Consider the following 16,453-nt stretch of genomic DNA (forward strand, 5'->3'; position numbering starts at 1 on the left):
TCTTTTGGGGATATGTTCACGGGGTAGGGGCGAAGCAATCCCCCAAGTTTCATCGATTTTCGTGGTCGTTTGATCGAGATTCACCGTTTGAATCAAAGACCGGTAGGCAAGACCGGTCAGACCGGTCTGTTGGATTTTGAATAGACTCGACCGGTCAGACCGGTCCAGCGCACCGGTCAGACCGGTCCAGGCAGATCAGTTCTGCAGTTTTCTCAATTCGCTTCCGATTTACTTCGTGGTTTCGCTCGCTCGTTCGAGGCCTTTTGTATTGGATTAGCTTTTCAATAGCTACTCCAAACTTTGGTCAGAACACTTGAGGGCTTGGGCGATTTTGGGATATAGGCCGACGATTCGAATTTCGAAGAAATTTTGTTCGGCTCCCATTTACCCCCCCTGTGGTCGCCGGCTTCGGTCCTTCATTGGCCCCATAAAGTCATACTCATTTCGACATCTCTACTTAAATACAATTTAGTAGTTACTATGTGTAACGAATATTTGAAGACGCATGAGTGCAGCCAAAACTGGTAGAAGTAGATACTATTACCTTGCATCTCTTAGAGTAAGCTTCCTTGTAATGGTTGGATTCTGGTTAGGGGAAACCTCAACTGGCTGAATCTCACTTACTTCAGTCACCAGGCCAAGTACATCTGCTCATAAGGGAAAGAGGCAAATGTTTAAACAAGCGATACACAGTAGTGTCAATAGCGTAGTAAAGCTCTGTGCATAGTTTGCTTGTTGTAATTTTGTGCCGAACCTAGAAATTTTCTGCAGTTCCCAACAAGGTCAGGCAGCTGATGAAAAGGAGTGAGGCTGTAAACATATTTTGGGAAACCACGAGGAGGATCTCTTGCAACTGCTACCCTTGTGTGATATTGTAGGACCGAGAAATGCGACCAGAGGGGGGGTGAATGGGAGCCTTCGAAAATTATCGCAATTGAAAACTTCAGCTCAAGATCCAAAAGCGCACCCCAACCCTAGAGTCCTAGGCGTAGTGCAGAGTAGCTATAGAAGAGCTACACAAACACTAAAAACCTTAGGAACAAGTGAAATCGAGCGCGGAAACAAACACACGAAATCAGCTCAATAACAGCACGGTATACTATCACCGGTTGAACCGACGTATACAGCTTAAATACGTCGGTCTATCCGGTGATACAGAGCCGGCAGCAGCAGACAGCAAGCACCGGTTGATCCGACGACCTGGTTTGAATAGCGTCGGTTCAACCGGTGAGCGACGCCGGTTTAACTGACAAAATCAGAAACTGACGTCGGTGCAGTTGTCCATAGGGGCAACAAAACGCACCAAATCCGCGCAGTGTGCACCGGTTAAACCGACGTGCACAGAGGCACTTTGTCGGTTCAACCAACGTGCAACAACTGACAAATCCGAGTGCAGAGCACCGGTTCAACCGGCGCTAAGAAAAGCCAATACACCGGTTAAACGGGCCAGAACAGCACACACACAAGCAACACCGGTTGATCCGATGCTAAAGAAGAGTGAAGCACCGGTGCATTCAACAGTAATGCCAAAAACCCTAGCAACCGAACCTTGTATGCATCGGTTGATCCGACAACCTTGAACCCAAGCGTCGGTTTAACCGGTGCTGTCCAGAAACAGAGTCCAGAGCATTTTACAGCCCCCGACCTTGGAAAATCTTGACGATTGAAGGCCCAAATCAGGTCAAAAGCTCACCAAAATTTGCAAGCACGAACACTAGAACCTTGCGAACCTATCCACAAAGGGAATCGATGATTCACTCCATGGTTTGAGAGGAATCGACGAAAAACCGAGCAAGAAAAGGGTTTTCTCAAAACGTGAAAAGTTCAAGAACAACGATCCTAAGGAGCTCGTGAATCCTAGGGGTTTTGCACTAGACAAGAAGGCATGAATTCACCACAAGAGCTCTAAGAATCACCACGATCTCATGCACACAAGAAATCAACCACAGACTTGACAATCCATCACAAGAAATATGAGAGACATACCGAAATGATTGAAATTGAAAGCCACGAGGGCACAAGAAGGGAAGGGCCTCCTTTCCCGATCAAGTCACATACAAAGTCTCAAGAATCCATGGCTAGATCCTACACCCTGAGAAGAAAAGGGAGGAAGAACATGGAGGAGGAAGAAGAGGACGCCTGGCTCTTTCTATTTTCCTTGTTCTGTCCAGCGCACTCACCCAGGAGAGGAGGGCGCCCCTTTTGTCCAGGCGCCACCCACTCCCTCTACCTCTTTGCTTCTCCTCCAAGCCTTTCTCCAAAGACTAAAATACCGCTAAGTGCTAGAATTAAACTAGAGGGCCCTTAGGGGCAAAACTAGAAAAGATACATTGAAGACCATCCAACGGCTGTGACGACTTGGAGTAGTTTGCTTCGACTCGACGCAATTCCTCTGATGTCGCCACGCGTCCTTCTGGAATCTTCACGGGGGCAATTTTGGGAAAACTACCGAAACCGAGTTCGGGGGCGGTTTTGGAGGAACCGCGAAACCTTCCCGCGCGATGTTTCCGTAACACCCGCCAAGCCCGATGTCGCCACGTGTCCGACCTCCCGCCGGACCCTCTCCGACTTGGCCGACGTCGACGCATCCCGGCCGTTGGTTTTTCCCGAGCTACCAACAAACTCCACGCCGTCTCGCCTTGGCGCCAGGAGTGGATCGCAACGTGGCCCAACAGTGGCCCAAGCATCTGGGCCGCCCTTCTCCACCGCACGGTCATCCGGTCGGGCCTCCAACGCCACCGCAAGGTCTCCCGCCTCCGCATGGTCATCGAGCTCCCTGCCACCGCAATGCCGCCGCATGGTCCATCGGCACGCGCCTCGCTCTTGTCCAAACCATCTCGCTGCCACCGCGCCATTCGTGTACCTGCACACCACAGACCAAGAACTGGCGCAATCTCCACAGAGTCGCGACTACACAGTTAGTCCACTCCACGTGTTGGCAATAACTCATCACACCAAGGAGCAGGCCTCCACTGCCTCTCAATCTCCCCCTTGATGAGTGCATTGTCAACACCACACCCCACACGGGCACTGGTGAAAGAAAAAGGATAACAAAAAAGAAATAGAAAACAAAGAGAGCTACCTCAAGTGATCAAAAGCAAATGAAAGCCAGAAAAGATTACTTGAAGATAGCAAAGCCAAAAGAGTCAGCCCCCAAGACAAGGGCAACGGCTCGACGCACTGACTCCAAAACATGCTTGACCCCTCAAGAAAGAGGCAAGGCTCAACACAGCCAAGCATGTGCAAAGCTGGTCCCTCCAGAAAGAGGCAAAGCTCAACGCAACCAGCAAAGAGCATGAGAAAGCTCAAAAGCTCCCCCTGGAATGCAGCTCCCCCTCACTATGCAACTCTCCCCCGATGTGTGCACACTCAAAGTCTGAATCTCTCCCTGAGACCAAACAAATAATCTCTCCCCCTTAGGACAAGGATCAAGAAATTCTCCCCCTAACCCCTAAGGTGAGACACCAACTAATAACCTAAGGTGAGACACTAACCAACAATCTCTCCCCCTTGTTGACAAGGCACACGTCAAGGAAACTCCCCCTGCCTAGATGCTCCCCCTGGAAATATGCCATGAAATGCAGTGCATGCGTGCCTAAAAGCTTCCAGGTATAGAACAAAAGCATTTGCAAGGGTCGAAATAGCATAGCATATGAGGGTGCATATACAAAGACAATGCATGAAAAAGCTCATAAGAATATATCTATACAGATCATGAGTAAGCATTTGTCATTTGTAAAAGAAAAGCATCACCATAAAGGACTTAGCATACTAGAAGGTAAGCAAGCATGCTAGTGCTAGCAAGAACATACAGGTGAGCTACCCAAAGCATATCACAGCAACTGCCACTCAAGTAACCTTGAAACCAATTGAAAAACTCTCAAATTCTCAAACATAAAGAATTGGTGCCAGGGGTTGAAAACTTACAAGTGCTTAACTTAGCGAATGTGCCAAGCCTAGGTCAATGACCATCAGAAGCTTAAGACAATACTCTCAGTCATCCACCGCCTTGTCCAAGTTCTCCAGAGAAGCAGTCTCAGTACAAGATCAGTGGTGCAAGCAATCCCACCTGGATCTTTTCACTCAGAGCAAAGCAAGAGTTGGATTTTTGAAATTAGAGTCCAATTAATACATTCCAACATGAAGCAAAAGAGAGCATCTTGTAGCTTGTGATAGCAAAGGACCTAGCCACTAAACATGAAACAAGATAGCACAAGCATACGAGCCTACACATGCTAGTAGTAGATCCAAAAGGTGACCATGTTTTATGATTTTCAAAGAATAAAATAGCTAAGCTCAGAGCCAATATACAACATATTCAAAGGAGCTAGCTACTCATGGTCAAAGCATATATACAACTCATAGCATAGCACAAGGCACAAGCAAATGCAGATATCATACATGAGAAGCTTAGTGCAAGAGTAATGCATATGAGAAAATGCAATGCAAGATGGTATGTACACAAAATGCAAGAAAAAGCCAAAAGAAGGAAAAACAAATCCTAAACTACAAAAACAACTATCCAACTCAAAATGGGTAGCACACGCTAAGCTCTCCCTGCAAGCGAGCATAGGTGGCTTGTTCTAGGGGCTTGGTCAAGATGTCGGCTACTTGATTATCAGTGGACACATGGGTCAGCTCGACATCACCCTTCTCATAGTGATCTCTCAGGAAGTGGAACCTCATGTCTATATGCTTGGAGCGAGAGTGTAGGATGGGGTTCTTGGCTAAACTAATGGCTGAGGTGCTGTCAATGAAAATGGGAACTCTGCCATAGGTTAGGCCAAAATCGCTGAGAGTGTGTCTCATCCAAAGGATCTGGGAGCAGCAACTAGCAGCAGCTATGTATTCGGCTTCTGTGGTGGAAAGAGCTACACTAGTTTGCTTGCGGGCAGACCAAGACACAAGAGAAGTTCCAAGAAACTGACAGGTGCCTGAAGTCGACTTGCGATCAATCCGGCACCCACCATGATCAGCATCAGAAAAACCAACCAACGCAAGAGAAGAGGAAGCAGAGTACCATAAGCCAAACTCAGGAGTGTATCGAAGGTACCTGAAAATCCTCTTCACAGCATTCCTGTGAGAAGTGCGCGGAGAAGCCTGGAACCTCGCGCAGAGACAGACCGTGAACTGGATGTCGGGTCTGGTGGCCGTCAGGTACAGGAGCGAGCCGATCATGCTCTTGTACTCCTTCTGGTCCACAGCCACACCTTCAGTGTCCTCATCCAGCGCCGTAGAAGTGCCCATAGGAGTCGGCATGGGGCTGAGATCCCCGAAGTCAAACTTCTTGAGCATGTCCTTGGTGTACTTGGCCTGGTGGACGAAGGTGCCATCCCGGGTTTGCTTGATGTGCAACCCGAGGAAGAACTGAAGCTCACCCATCATCGACATCTCAAACTCCCTGCTCATATCATCAGAAAAGCTAGAAACAAGAGAGTGAGAGGAGCCACCAAAGATAATATCATCCATGTAAATCTGAACCAACAGAAAATCAGCACCACGCCTGAGGAGAAACAAAGTCTTATCTACCGATCCCATGACAAACCCCTGCTTAAGCAAAAAGGCTCTCAATCTCGCATACCAGGCTCTAGGGGCTTGCTTCAGACCATACAAAGCCTTTTGAAGCTTGAAGACTCGGTCTAGAAACTTGGGACTCTCAAAACTAGGAGGTTGCTTCACATAGACCTCCTCCTCTATAAACCCGTTCAAAAAGGCACTCTTAACATCCATCTGATACAGCTTGAACCCCTTCGAAGCTGCAAAGGCTAAAAAGATCCTGATGGCCTCTAAACGAGCTACAGGAGCAAAGGTCTCCTCATAATCTATCCCCTCCTGCTGGCTGTAACCCTGAGCTACTAACCTAGCCTTGTTCCTCACAACCATCCCATCCTCACCCTGTTTGTTCTTGAAAACCCACTTGGTACCTATAGGATGGCAATCTGGTGGAGGCTCTACAAGGACCCAGACTTGGTTTCGCTCAAAGTTTTCTAGCTCCTCATGCATGGCATTGACACAGTTAGAATCAGATAAAGCATGTCCAACATCTTTGGGCTCAAAGGAGGCAACAAACGCTGAATGAGCAAAGCCAGCGATACTTGTTACCTTAGACCTCGTGGTTCGCTCGTTGAGGTCACCTAACATTTGTTGAGGTGGATGACGACGCTGAATGTGTCGTGGTGCTTCTCTTGACGAAGTCGCCTCGCCACCGCCCTCAACATGGGTCCCGGAGGAAGAACCTTGAGCTGGACGTGGATCGGCCGTAGTCGAAGCTGTGGGGAGCGGGCCGCCATCGTCGTCAGAACTCGAATCTCCAGGAAGTGGGCCTGCAGCCGGCACAGGGACACCACCATCACCCTCAAAGGCCTCAGGCTCATCCTCATCCTCGAAGATGTCCTGGCCAAACTCATCATCACCTGCACATTCCAAAGAAGCAGACAAAGAAGGAGTAGACTCGTCGAAGGTTACATTACAAGTTTTGACGATCCGGTTAGTCTCAAGAATAAGTACACGATAGCCTCTAGATTAAAGAGCATAGCCAAGAAGAATGCCATCAGAGCTCCTAGACTCGAACTTATCAAGATTTCCCTCCTTCAGTACAAAGCATCTGCAATCGAAAGCACACAGGTGGGACACTCTGGGCTGTCGACCAAACCGCAACTCATAAGAAGTCTTTTTTATGAAAGAGCGAAGAAAGATGCGGTTGGCAACATAGCATGCGGTGTTGATCGCCTCAGCCCAAAAACGCCTAGGAGTCCTATGCTCATCGAGCATCATCCTGGCCATCTCCACTAGGGTCCGGTTCTTGCGTTCAACCACGCCATTCTGTGGAGGAACATAAGGAGAGGAGTACTGGTGATCGAGACCAAAGCTACGACAGAAGTCATCAAAACGAGCATTTTTAAATTCAGTACCATTATCACTGCGAATAGCCCTCATGGCCTGTGGAAGCTCGTTCTGTAACCTCAAAGCAAGGTCTCGAAAGTACTGAAAAGCCTCATCCTTAGTCTCCAAGAAGAAAACCCAAGAGTATCGAGAGAAGTCGTCAACGATCACAAGAATGTACCACTTCCCACCGACAGAGCGCACACGAGCAGAACCAACGGTGTCCATGTGAAGGAGCTCGCCTGGGTGCGATGTCATCACTTGATTCATAGGTGGGTGCGGAAGGGAAACCATCTTCCCGTGACGACATGGGTGACAAACAAGGTTCTTGTCCAACTTGAGCTTGGGCAATCCTCGGATCAAATCAAGTGAGCTGAGCCTAACTAGTAGGTCAAAACTCAAGTGACCAAGCCTCCTATGCCACTTCCAGAGCTCAGAAGACTGACCAGTCACCAGACAGTGAGAGGTGCTAGAAGAAGATCTAGAAAAGTCAATGCGAAACACACGGCCAAAAGGAACAATGCCGCACACAAACTCTCCTCTGGAATCAAGAACACGCGAGCAGCCTCTCTTGAAACTCACTTCAAATCCATCATCAAGAAGTTGTGAAACAGAGAGCAGATTAAAACCCAGCTTATCAACAAGAGCAACTTCTCTCAAGGTGAAGTCATCTGAAATCCGAATAGCGCCAACTCCACGCACCTTTCCTCTGCTGTTATCCCCGAAGGTGATGTACTCTTTGTCCTTCATCGGGGTGAGGCTGGAGAACCATCTGTGACTTCCGGTCATGTGGCGTGAACAACCGGAGTCCATGAGCCATATGTTCTCCAGGCCTCGAGTGTCCTGCTCACTAGGAAGAAAAAGAGCAGGCAAATGGCCCGACACTGGGGTTAGCACAGAAAGAAGCAAACCAGTGTTGTGCCATCTGCTCGAAAGCAGGGTAAGAATCCTCAAACGAAAACTGTAGCTGGCAACCACCACGCTGAGGAAAACGTGGTGCGCCTCCACCACCAAAGCCTCAGCCACGCTGACCACCACCGAAGGCACAGTGTGGAACAGGGCCGGTAAAACCACCACCAGGAGCGCGGTATCCACGACCGCCTCCCCCTCCTCCACCTACACGATGTGGCCTGGCATCCCGCCTCTGCCCACGTCGAGCTGGAGCGTGTCCTCCCATAGGCTGGTGGAACACCTCCGGAGCACGCCTCTCAGGCTGCCTGCGCTCAAACCTCATCCTTCGAAAGCAAAATTCTGCCAAGTGACCCTCCCTTTCGCACCACTCACACTGGTAAGTCTCTCTCCTGTGTGTAGGCTGTGGTGCAGGAGCTGGGGCTCTCTGAGGCACTATGAGGGGCTGAGTCCTTGCCTTGGGCTTAGGAATAGGCTTGCCACTAGGAGGGAGTATATCCAGTGGGTTCTTGAGGTGGTTAGGTTTGGGAACCCACACTGGTTTCTTAGGTGGAGCTTTGGGTGGCTCAGTGAGGATTCCATCCTTAACTGGTGCTGGCTTAGGAGCTGGTGGAGCTGTGGAAGCAGAAAGTTCACTCACTCTAGGCTCAAGCATCTCACCAATCTTGCCATAGGGTTGGACAAAGTCAGCAGGAGTAAAAGCAAAACCAACCCCAACACCATCAGGACGCTTAAACTGCTGAACCATCATGCCCAACTGAGGCTCGCGGGCGGACACCCAACTGAGAACCTCCCGAAGGTGGGAGTTCTCCTCCTCCATTCGGGTCTTGTCCTTCCGTGCCTCCTCAAGCTCAGAGGTCAAGCTTGGGCACACAGTACAATCAGCAGAGCAAGAGCTAGGAACTGCGGATTTCTCCAACTTCCTCAAAGCAGCATTCTTCTCCTTAAGCTCTTCTCTAAGCACTGGGCATTCCTTACAAGCACCCAAGAGGGTAGGCCGGGACTTGAGCTCATCCAAGGCCTTCTTCCCCTCCTCGAGCTTGAGCAAGTTCTCATCATACTTGCTCCTGAGCTCGGAAAGGTCAGACATCAATCCGATGCACTGACTGCACTCATCCTCCTCAACACAATCCTCCACAATAGGGGAAGACTGAGCAATCTCTAAAGCCAGTTTAACTTCCTTCAGCTCCTGTCTCAAAACTCTAAACTGCCTCTTAGCATCCTTAATGATCAAGTCCTGATTATCTAGAGCAGTGTAAAGATCCTCCAACTCCTCAGGAGTGGGGTGCTCAGGACGTACCTCAGAGCTTGGCTCTGGCTGAGGTGCAGGCTCTGCAATGGTGGAAGGAGTTCCGTCGGCATCGGAGTCGATGGCCATGGTGCAGAAACCGGCCGCCTTCCCAGTGTGGAGGCAAAGGCCAGTGAAGCCTTCTGTGGCCTTCTTCTTGGTGCTCCGCTTCTTCTCGCCGCGGTGGTGTGAGTCGGAGTCGCTGGAGCTGGATGAAGATGAAGACGTCGAGCTCTGACTGGTGGAGGAGTGATCCTCACTCTGGGCGACGAACGCCTGCTTGCTCTTGTACTTGCCGACGTTCTTCTTCTTCCGCTCGTGGTGCCGCTTGGAGCGTCCGCCCTTCTTGTGGGAGTCCCCACTCTTATGCTTGTGGCGGTGCTCGCGGTACTCCTCGTGCCTGGAGCGGTCATCATCATCCCTGGAACTCTTCTTCTTGGGGCACTCAGCGGCGAAGTGGCTGGTCTTGCCGCAGTTGAAGCAAGTCTTCGCTCGTGCTTGTCTGTTGTTGAAGGCACACTGGAACTTGTGGATGATCAATGCAAGCTCCTCGTTCCCAACCACCTCCAACTGCTCATCTGTCACAGACACAAGTGAAGACAAGCAAAAACCTCCAAGAGAGGGGTCAGAGTTAGCTCCAGAGTTGCCTACCAGGGCCATAGACTTGGAGGCGGAGGCATCACCATGATTGCCTTCCATCTTAGCTCGAGAGAGCTTCTCCACCTCCGAAGCCTTGAGCTTACTGAACAGCTCATCCACGGTGAGGGTCTCATAGCTAGCAGACTCTATGATAGTCTGGACCTTCACCTCCCAGACCTTGCGATCAAGAGCATAGAGAAGCTTCATAGCCTTCTCATGATAGGAGTAGGCCTGGGTGCCCTGTGGCTGGTTCACACGCACCTTGTTCACAATCGACTGAAAACGACTGAACATGGTGTCGATGCTCTCACCCGGCAACTGAGAAAAGTTCTCGTACTCCCGCCGGTGAGTCTCATACAGCCTCGACTTGACATGGTTGGTTCCTTCATGGAAATTGGCCAACCGTGTCCAGATCTCCCGGGCTGTGAGAAGGTCACTGACACGATCGAACTCAGGACGAGAGAGACAGGCTATGAGAGCATTGTACTCCTTGCTATTGACCTCATGTCTCCTAATCTGAAGCTCGGTCGTGCGGACCGCAAGGTTCACATAATCAGGGTCCACGCAATTCTCCCAGACCTCGGAACCTAGACTCAAAAGATAGGCACGCATGCGCACCTTCCAATAGTCGTAATCGGATCCATCGAAGATCGGGGGTTTGCCCGGTGAACCCATGGTCGCACAACGGTTTCGAACCGGAGAAGGCTATAGAGAAATCGTCCCGGCTCTGATACCAATTGTAGGACCGAGAAATGCGACCGGAGGGGGGGGTGAATGGGAGCCTTCGAAAATTATCGCAATCGAAAACTTCGGCTCAAGATCCAAAAGCTCACCCCAACCCTAGAGTCCTAGGCGTAGTGCAGAGTAGCTATAGAAGAGCTACACAAACACTAAAAACCTTAGGAACAAGTGAAATCGAGCGTGGAAACAAACACACGAAATCAGCTCGATAACAGCACGGTATACTATCACCGGTTGAACCGACGTATACAGCTTAAATACGTCGGTCTATCCGGTGATACAGAGCTGGCAGCAGCAGACAGCAAGCACCGGTTGATCCGACGACCTGGTTTGAATAGCGTCGGTTCAACCGGTGAGCGACGCCGGTTTAACCGACAAAATCAGAAACTGACGTCGGTGCAGTTGTCCAGAGGGGCAACAAAATGCACCAAATCCGCACAGTGTGCACCGGTTAAACCGACGTGCACAGAGGCACTTCGTCAGTTCAACTGACGTGCAACAACTGACAAAGCCGAGTGCAGAGCACCGATTCAAACGGCGCTAAGAAAAGCCAATACACCGGTTAAACGGGCCAGAATAGCACACACACAAGCAACACCGGTTGATCCGATGCTAAAGAAGAGTGAAGCACCGGTGCATTCAACAGTAATGCCAAAAACCCTAGTAACCGAACCTTGTATGCATCGGTTGATCCGACGACCTTGAACCCAAGCGTCGGTTTAACCGGTGCTGTCCAGAAACAGAGTCCAGAGCGTTTTACAGCCCGCGACCATGGAAAATCTCGACGATTGAAGGCCCAAATCAGGTCAAAAGCTCACCAAAATTTGCAAGCACGAACACTAGAACCTTGTGAACCTACCCACAAAGGGAATCGATGATTCACTCCATCGTTTGAGAGGAATCTATGAAAAACCGAGCAAGAAAAGGGTTTTCTCAAAACGTGAAAAGTTCAAGAACAACGATCCTAAGGAGCTCGTGAATCCTAGGGGTTTTGCACTAGGCAAGAAGGCATGAATTCACCACAAGAGCTCTAGGAATCACCACGATGTCATGCACACAAGAAATCAACCACAGACTTGACTATCCATCACAAGGAAGATGAGAGACATAACGAAATGATTGAAATTGAAAGCCACGAGGGCACAAGAAGGGAAGGGCCTCCTTTCCCGATCAAGTCACATACAAAGTCTCAAGAATCCATGGCTAGATCCTACACCCTGATAAGAAAGGGGAGGAAGAACATGGAGGAGGAAGAAGAGGACGCCTGGCTCTTTCTATTTTCCTTGTTCTGTCTAGCGCACTCACCCAGGAGAGGAGGGTGCCCCTTTTGTCCAGGCGCCACCCACTCCCTCTCCCTCTTTGCTTCTCCTCCAAGCCTTTCTCCAAAGACTAAAATACCCCTAAGTGCTAGAATTAAACTAGAGGGCCCTTAGGGGCAAAACTGGAAAAGATACATTGAAGACCATCCAACGGCTGTGACGACTTGGAGTAGTTTGCTTCGACTCGACGCAATTCCTCTGATGTCGCCACGCGTCCTTCTGGAATCTTCACGGGGGCAGTTTTGGGAAAACTGCCGAAACCGAGTTCGGGGGCGGTTTTGGAGGAACCGCGAAACCTTCCTGCGCGATGTTTCCGGCACACCCACCAAGCCCGATGTCGCCACGTGTCCGACCTCCCGCCGGACCCTCTCCGACTTGGCCGACGTCGACGCATCTCGGCCGTTGGTTTTTCCCGAGCTACCAACAAACTGGCACCGCAAGGTCTCCCGCCTCCTCATGGTCATCGAGCTCCCTGCCACCGCAATGCCGCCGCATGGTCCATCGGCACGCGCCTCGCTCTTGTCCAAACCATCTCGCTGCCACCGCGCCATCCGTGTACCTGCACACCACAGACCAAGAACTGGCGCAATCTCCACAGAGTCGCGACTACACACAGTTAGTCCACTCCACGTGTTGGCAATCACTCATCACACCAAGGAGCAGGCCTCCACTGCCTCTCAGATATGTGAACTCTATCATATAGCGGCCTTCAACAGCTCTGAAAAAGTTTTTGGCATTGGTAATCCTGAAACGGCTGATGACATAAATTTCACCTTCTTCAACTTGTGCATTGAAATCGTCTACCACGTCATGAGGAATCTCTGCGTACATTGCATTACGCTGCAGGAAAAGGAAGATTTTCCATCATAATGCCAGTTCTTGCTGGAGAGGTTTTCCTTACGGCAAAGTCTAATTTTTTTTTTGGAGTTGTCAGAAATCTAAGGTGCGCAGCAGAGAAAGGAAACAATGGTTACAGTAGAGCACAACAGAGTGACTGTCAACTATTTTACTAACCTCTTGGTCGGCAAGTACAAGGTCAATATGAAGAATGGCTCCATCATCAGCAGGTCCCCTGTATTCCCATTTTCGCACAACCTTGACGCAGATCGTTGCGAAACGATCACGAGGTTCCAAACCAGCAAGAGTGGCAAACAGCATCTTATATTTGGAGAGAAAATAGACGGCTAGCTGTTAGGAGAAGCAATTGTAACATATATAATAGTGCCACTGATTTGTAGAGCTAATGTTGTAGTAAAATCATAAGACGTAGAATCAGTTCTTTAGCAAATGAGAAGAAAATGCTGGCAAACTTATGTTGAAGAATGTGAGCAGAATATAGAAGAAGCCATAACCAGGCAAGTATGAGGAAAATGTACTGTAAGCAAGAGAAATTAAATACTGCAGTAAGTCATAGTAATATTTAGTGGTACCATTTCTTATATACATATGTGAATAGGAAGAGAAGCAGTCACAGACAAATACGGTAACAGGGCACAGTAATATCTACTATTACTTCTTGCTACATCCATATGTAAACAAAAAGAGAAGAGAGGGGAAAACTATAGACAAATGACCCCTTGCTACACTGGTGCTTGGGCTATCGCAGATAAAATTTCTTTGTAAACAATATTTTTTGTTTGATTGGTACACACTCCATGGTCGTCTTCTATTAGGATTTTCAAGCCTTTTCTAGAAGTAGTACGCGAAACAGCAACATATAGTTGATCATGGCTGAACACTGGTGTTTTTAAGTAGATTCCAACTGTTTGTAGGGTTTGGCCTTGACTTTTATTGATCGTCATGGCATAACAAACTTTAATTGGATATTGTTTTCTCTCTAGCTCAAAAGGCAGCTTTGTGCTTTTCAATGACAAGGTAATACGTGGGATTAGTACACCTTTGGGATTAGTACACCTTTTCCTGCATGCATTCCAGTCATGATCTCAGCCTTTATAATAGTGTCTCCCAACTCTAACACTATCAGCCTTGTCTCATTGCATAATCCCTCAGATTGATTCAAATTACGCAGAAGCATAACAGGAACCCCCTTTTTGAGCCTCAAATCATGTTGAGGAAAATTATTTCCATTCAAAGAATTCAAAAATTCTATAGGGTATAATAGATCATACGATTCATGTGCTCCAGGACCTTTGCTAATTTTGTCACAGCTTAAATAGTGTTTTTCCTCGGTAGGTAACATGGACACAATATGGGTATTGATTAAATCTGCAGTGTCATTTGTAGGTGTCAGAATCGCACGTGCTCTGAGGTATGAAATGTCAGAGTAATTAGTTTCGAGGTTCTCATATATGCTGTCGACAATGCATTGTATTTTATTTCCTGGCGTCCAAAGTAAAAGGTCATCTGGAATAATGACCCGTGTGGCTTCTGATTCACCTTCGCGCGCTGTAGTGTCAAGTTTCCCTTCACCAACAGACATAATCCAATCCCCAAATGATAACATTTCAGCGTAAGCAATGGAATGTAGAGTTGACGATGCTAGTCTCATGTTCTGATTTAGATGCAATACTTGAACACTTGGCCATAAAGGTGAATTCATAATTGCCGTGTTCACTATTTCCTCTCGGGAACCGCCTTCAATGGCGGGCAAAATCTGTCTCAGATCACCTCCAAGAACAACTACCTTTCCACCGAATGGTTTATCCGCTGCCTCTTCTGAATGAGCTGCTAGGATATCACGAAGTGTTCTATCTAAAGTTTCAAAAGCTTTTCTATGAGTCATGAGTGCTTCGTCGCAGATTATCAATGAGGTCTCAACAATTAATTCAGCGAGCATAGACCCTCGCTTAATATCACATACTGTATCTTCTTCGGCGTCGCAAGGTATTTTAAATCGTGAATGAGCTGTTCGACCTCCAGGTAGTAACAATGAAGACACTCCGGAAGAAGCAACTGTGAGGACAATTTTTTTCTGAGCTCGTATGAATGTAACAATAGCATTCCATAAATAAGTTTTCCCGGACCCTCCGTATCCAGATAGAAAAAAAACCAGGCATTCCATTGGAAACAGTTTGCGTTATAGTTTTAAAAGCATGCATCTGGTCGGTGTTTAGAGAGGAGATGTGCTCCTCAGATTCGCAAAGCAACTCAACAATATCGTATGCTAATTCTTCTTGGATCAAACGGTTGCTATACACCTCTTGGGATGAGGTATTTTTTGGTGGCAAGTTGTAGTCTTTCATTCGGCCACCATTTTTACCGAACAGTATATCAAGGTCATCTAGCAAGTAATCTTTAAGTCTACTTTCAGGCAGCTCATACTTGCAATTTCTTGTGATACTCTTAAATTGGTACTGAATGTCGTCGGCCAAAAATTTCCAGACCTTCTCAAAAAAGGCGTACTCATTGTTGACCTCGCAGTGTAAAAGCATTGTGACAAAAAGTTGTCTTAGCTGTGGAGATGTAGCCCATGGAACAGCTTCATCGAAAGCATTCAGCCATTCTTTATCATCTCCAAGAAGGCCACGTGCATTGCACGCTGCTTTAAACGCTGGTAAAATTACACCTTTCCACGTGTGGATGTCTTCATAAGAAGTAGCCCCTTTGACCGTCATCAGTAGCATCCTAAGATAATATCGTTCCCCAACGGATGGATGGACATAGTAAACACGGCCAATTTTGAATCCTGATTTCCTAGGCTCCCAACTTCTAGACCCTTCATCCCAACACCATTTGAATGGGAATTCACAGTAAGTTAGTGTCACACCCGGTTTTAAGGACAAAACCGAATGCAAAGCTATATGTATGCCAGGATCAAGTTTCATACATATAGAGACATTATAAGTGAATAATCAGCAACAATATCACTTAAAAACAATAATTAAAAGATTATCAGAGTTATACAGCTTATCCTAGAAACGGAGACTCCAAACTTCACAAGCAATCGACTGGGAGTTGCGTACGCCTAGAACTCAGCATCATCTTCAAAAGACTTCACAGTAACTTTTCCTTCTGAGCAGCAGTAAGCAAGGGTGAGTACACTTATGGTTGGTACTCAGCAAGGCCACAAGAAATAACCAGAATATGATTTAAATCCATCTTTAAGTTTATTAATCATGTGAGGGTCCAAGCCGCTCTTGACCGTGAGCACGGCTAACCGGTTAGTTTTAACTCTGCAGAGGTTGTACACTTTCACCACAATTCGCGTAAAAGTTCCGAAGAACTTTGAACCCAACCACGCATATGTGCTGATCAGGCACAATACCACACTTCCGAGGTGTGATTGCATAGGGACGCTACGAGACCTTTACAAAGAATCCCTATATGTATGTGTTGGTCCCTACCGTGCGGTCCCTCAGAAGACACAGCTTCCTTCACCCGCTCCACAACACAAACTCATAACCACCAAGCGGAACAACCCCAACACAACATATAGTTCATCTAATTACTTAGCCAAGACCAGAGCCCATTAGTATTGTGATTGTACTGTTTTCTTGGGTGGTTCTCCATGTTCCAATTAAATCATAGTACTCTTGTAAATAAAGCATAGATAGAAGTATGGTTAGGGTCACTTGCCTTTCTCCAACGAAAAACTACTCTTACTGCTCTTCAGCTTTTGCTCACTTGGAACTCTTGATCTTCAATCTTCGAACGGCGATCCTTCTACTCGGAGCAATCATCGAGCAAACATACAAAGCAAACAAGAAGATACATC

At 47.9% G+C, this 16,453-nt stretch overlaps 1 protein-coding gene across 1 annotated transcript; it reads right to left on the bottom strand.

Annotated features, from left to right (window-relative positions):
- Positions 1–416: 416 nt before the first annotated feature.
- LOC120702089 (replication protein A 70 kDa DNA-binding subunit-like) lies at positions 417–13,596 on the bottom strand. Its single transcript, XM_039985859.1, has 5 exons — positions 12,793–13,596; positions 12,460–12,618; positions 755–869; positions 545–647; positions 417–453 (listed from the first exon to the last, which is right to left on the bottom strand). The coding sequence occupies exons 1-5, from the start codon at positions 12,934–12,936 to the stop codon at positions 417–419; spliced, it is 558 nt and encodes a 185-aa protein (XP_039841793.1). The 5' UTR covers positions 12,937–13,596.
- Between the last annotated feature and the right edge of the window lie 2,857 nt (positions 13,597–16,453).

This window comes from Panicum virgatum, chromosome 4K, assembly GCF_016808335.1.
Source record: "Panicum virgatum strain AP13 chromosome 4K, P.virgatum_v5, whole genome shotgun sequence".
NCBI lineage: Eukaryota > Viridiplantae > Streptophyta > Magnoliopsida > Poales > Poaceae > Panicum > Panicum virgatum.

Coding starts and splice junctions, on each gene's coding strand:
- LOC120702089 (XM_039985859.1), bottom strand. CDS start 12,936: ATGCTGTTTGCCACTCTTGCTGGTTTGGAACCTCGTGATCGTTTCGCA. Junction 870..12,459: donor ATATGATAGAGTTCACATAT/CTGAGAGGCAGT, acceptor GTCCTACAATAT/CACACAAGGGTAGCAGTTGC. Junction 648..754: donor GAACTGCAGAAAATTTCTAG/GTTCGGCACAAA, acceptor CCTTATGAGCAG/ATGTACTTGGCCTGGTGACT.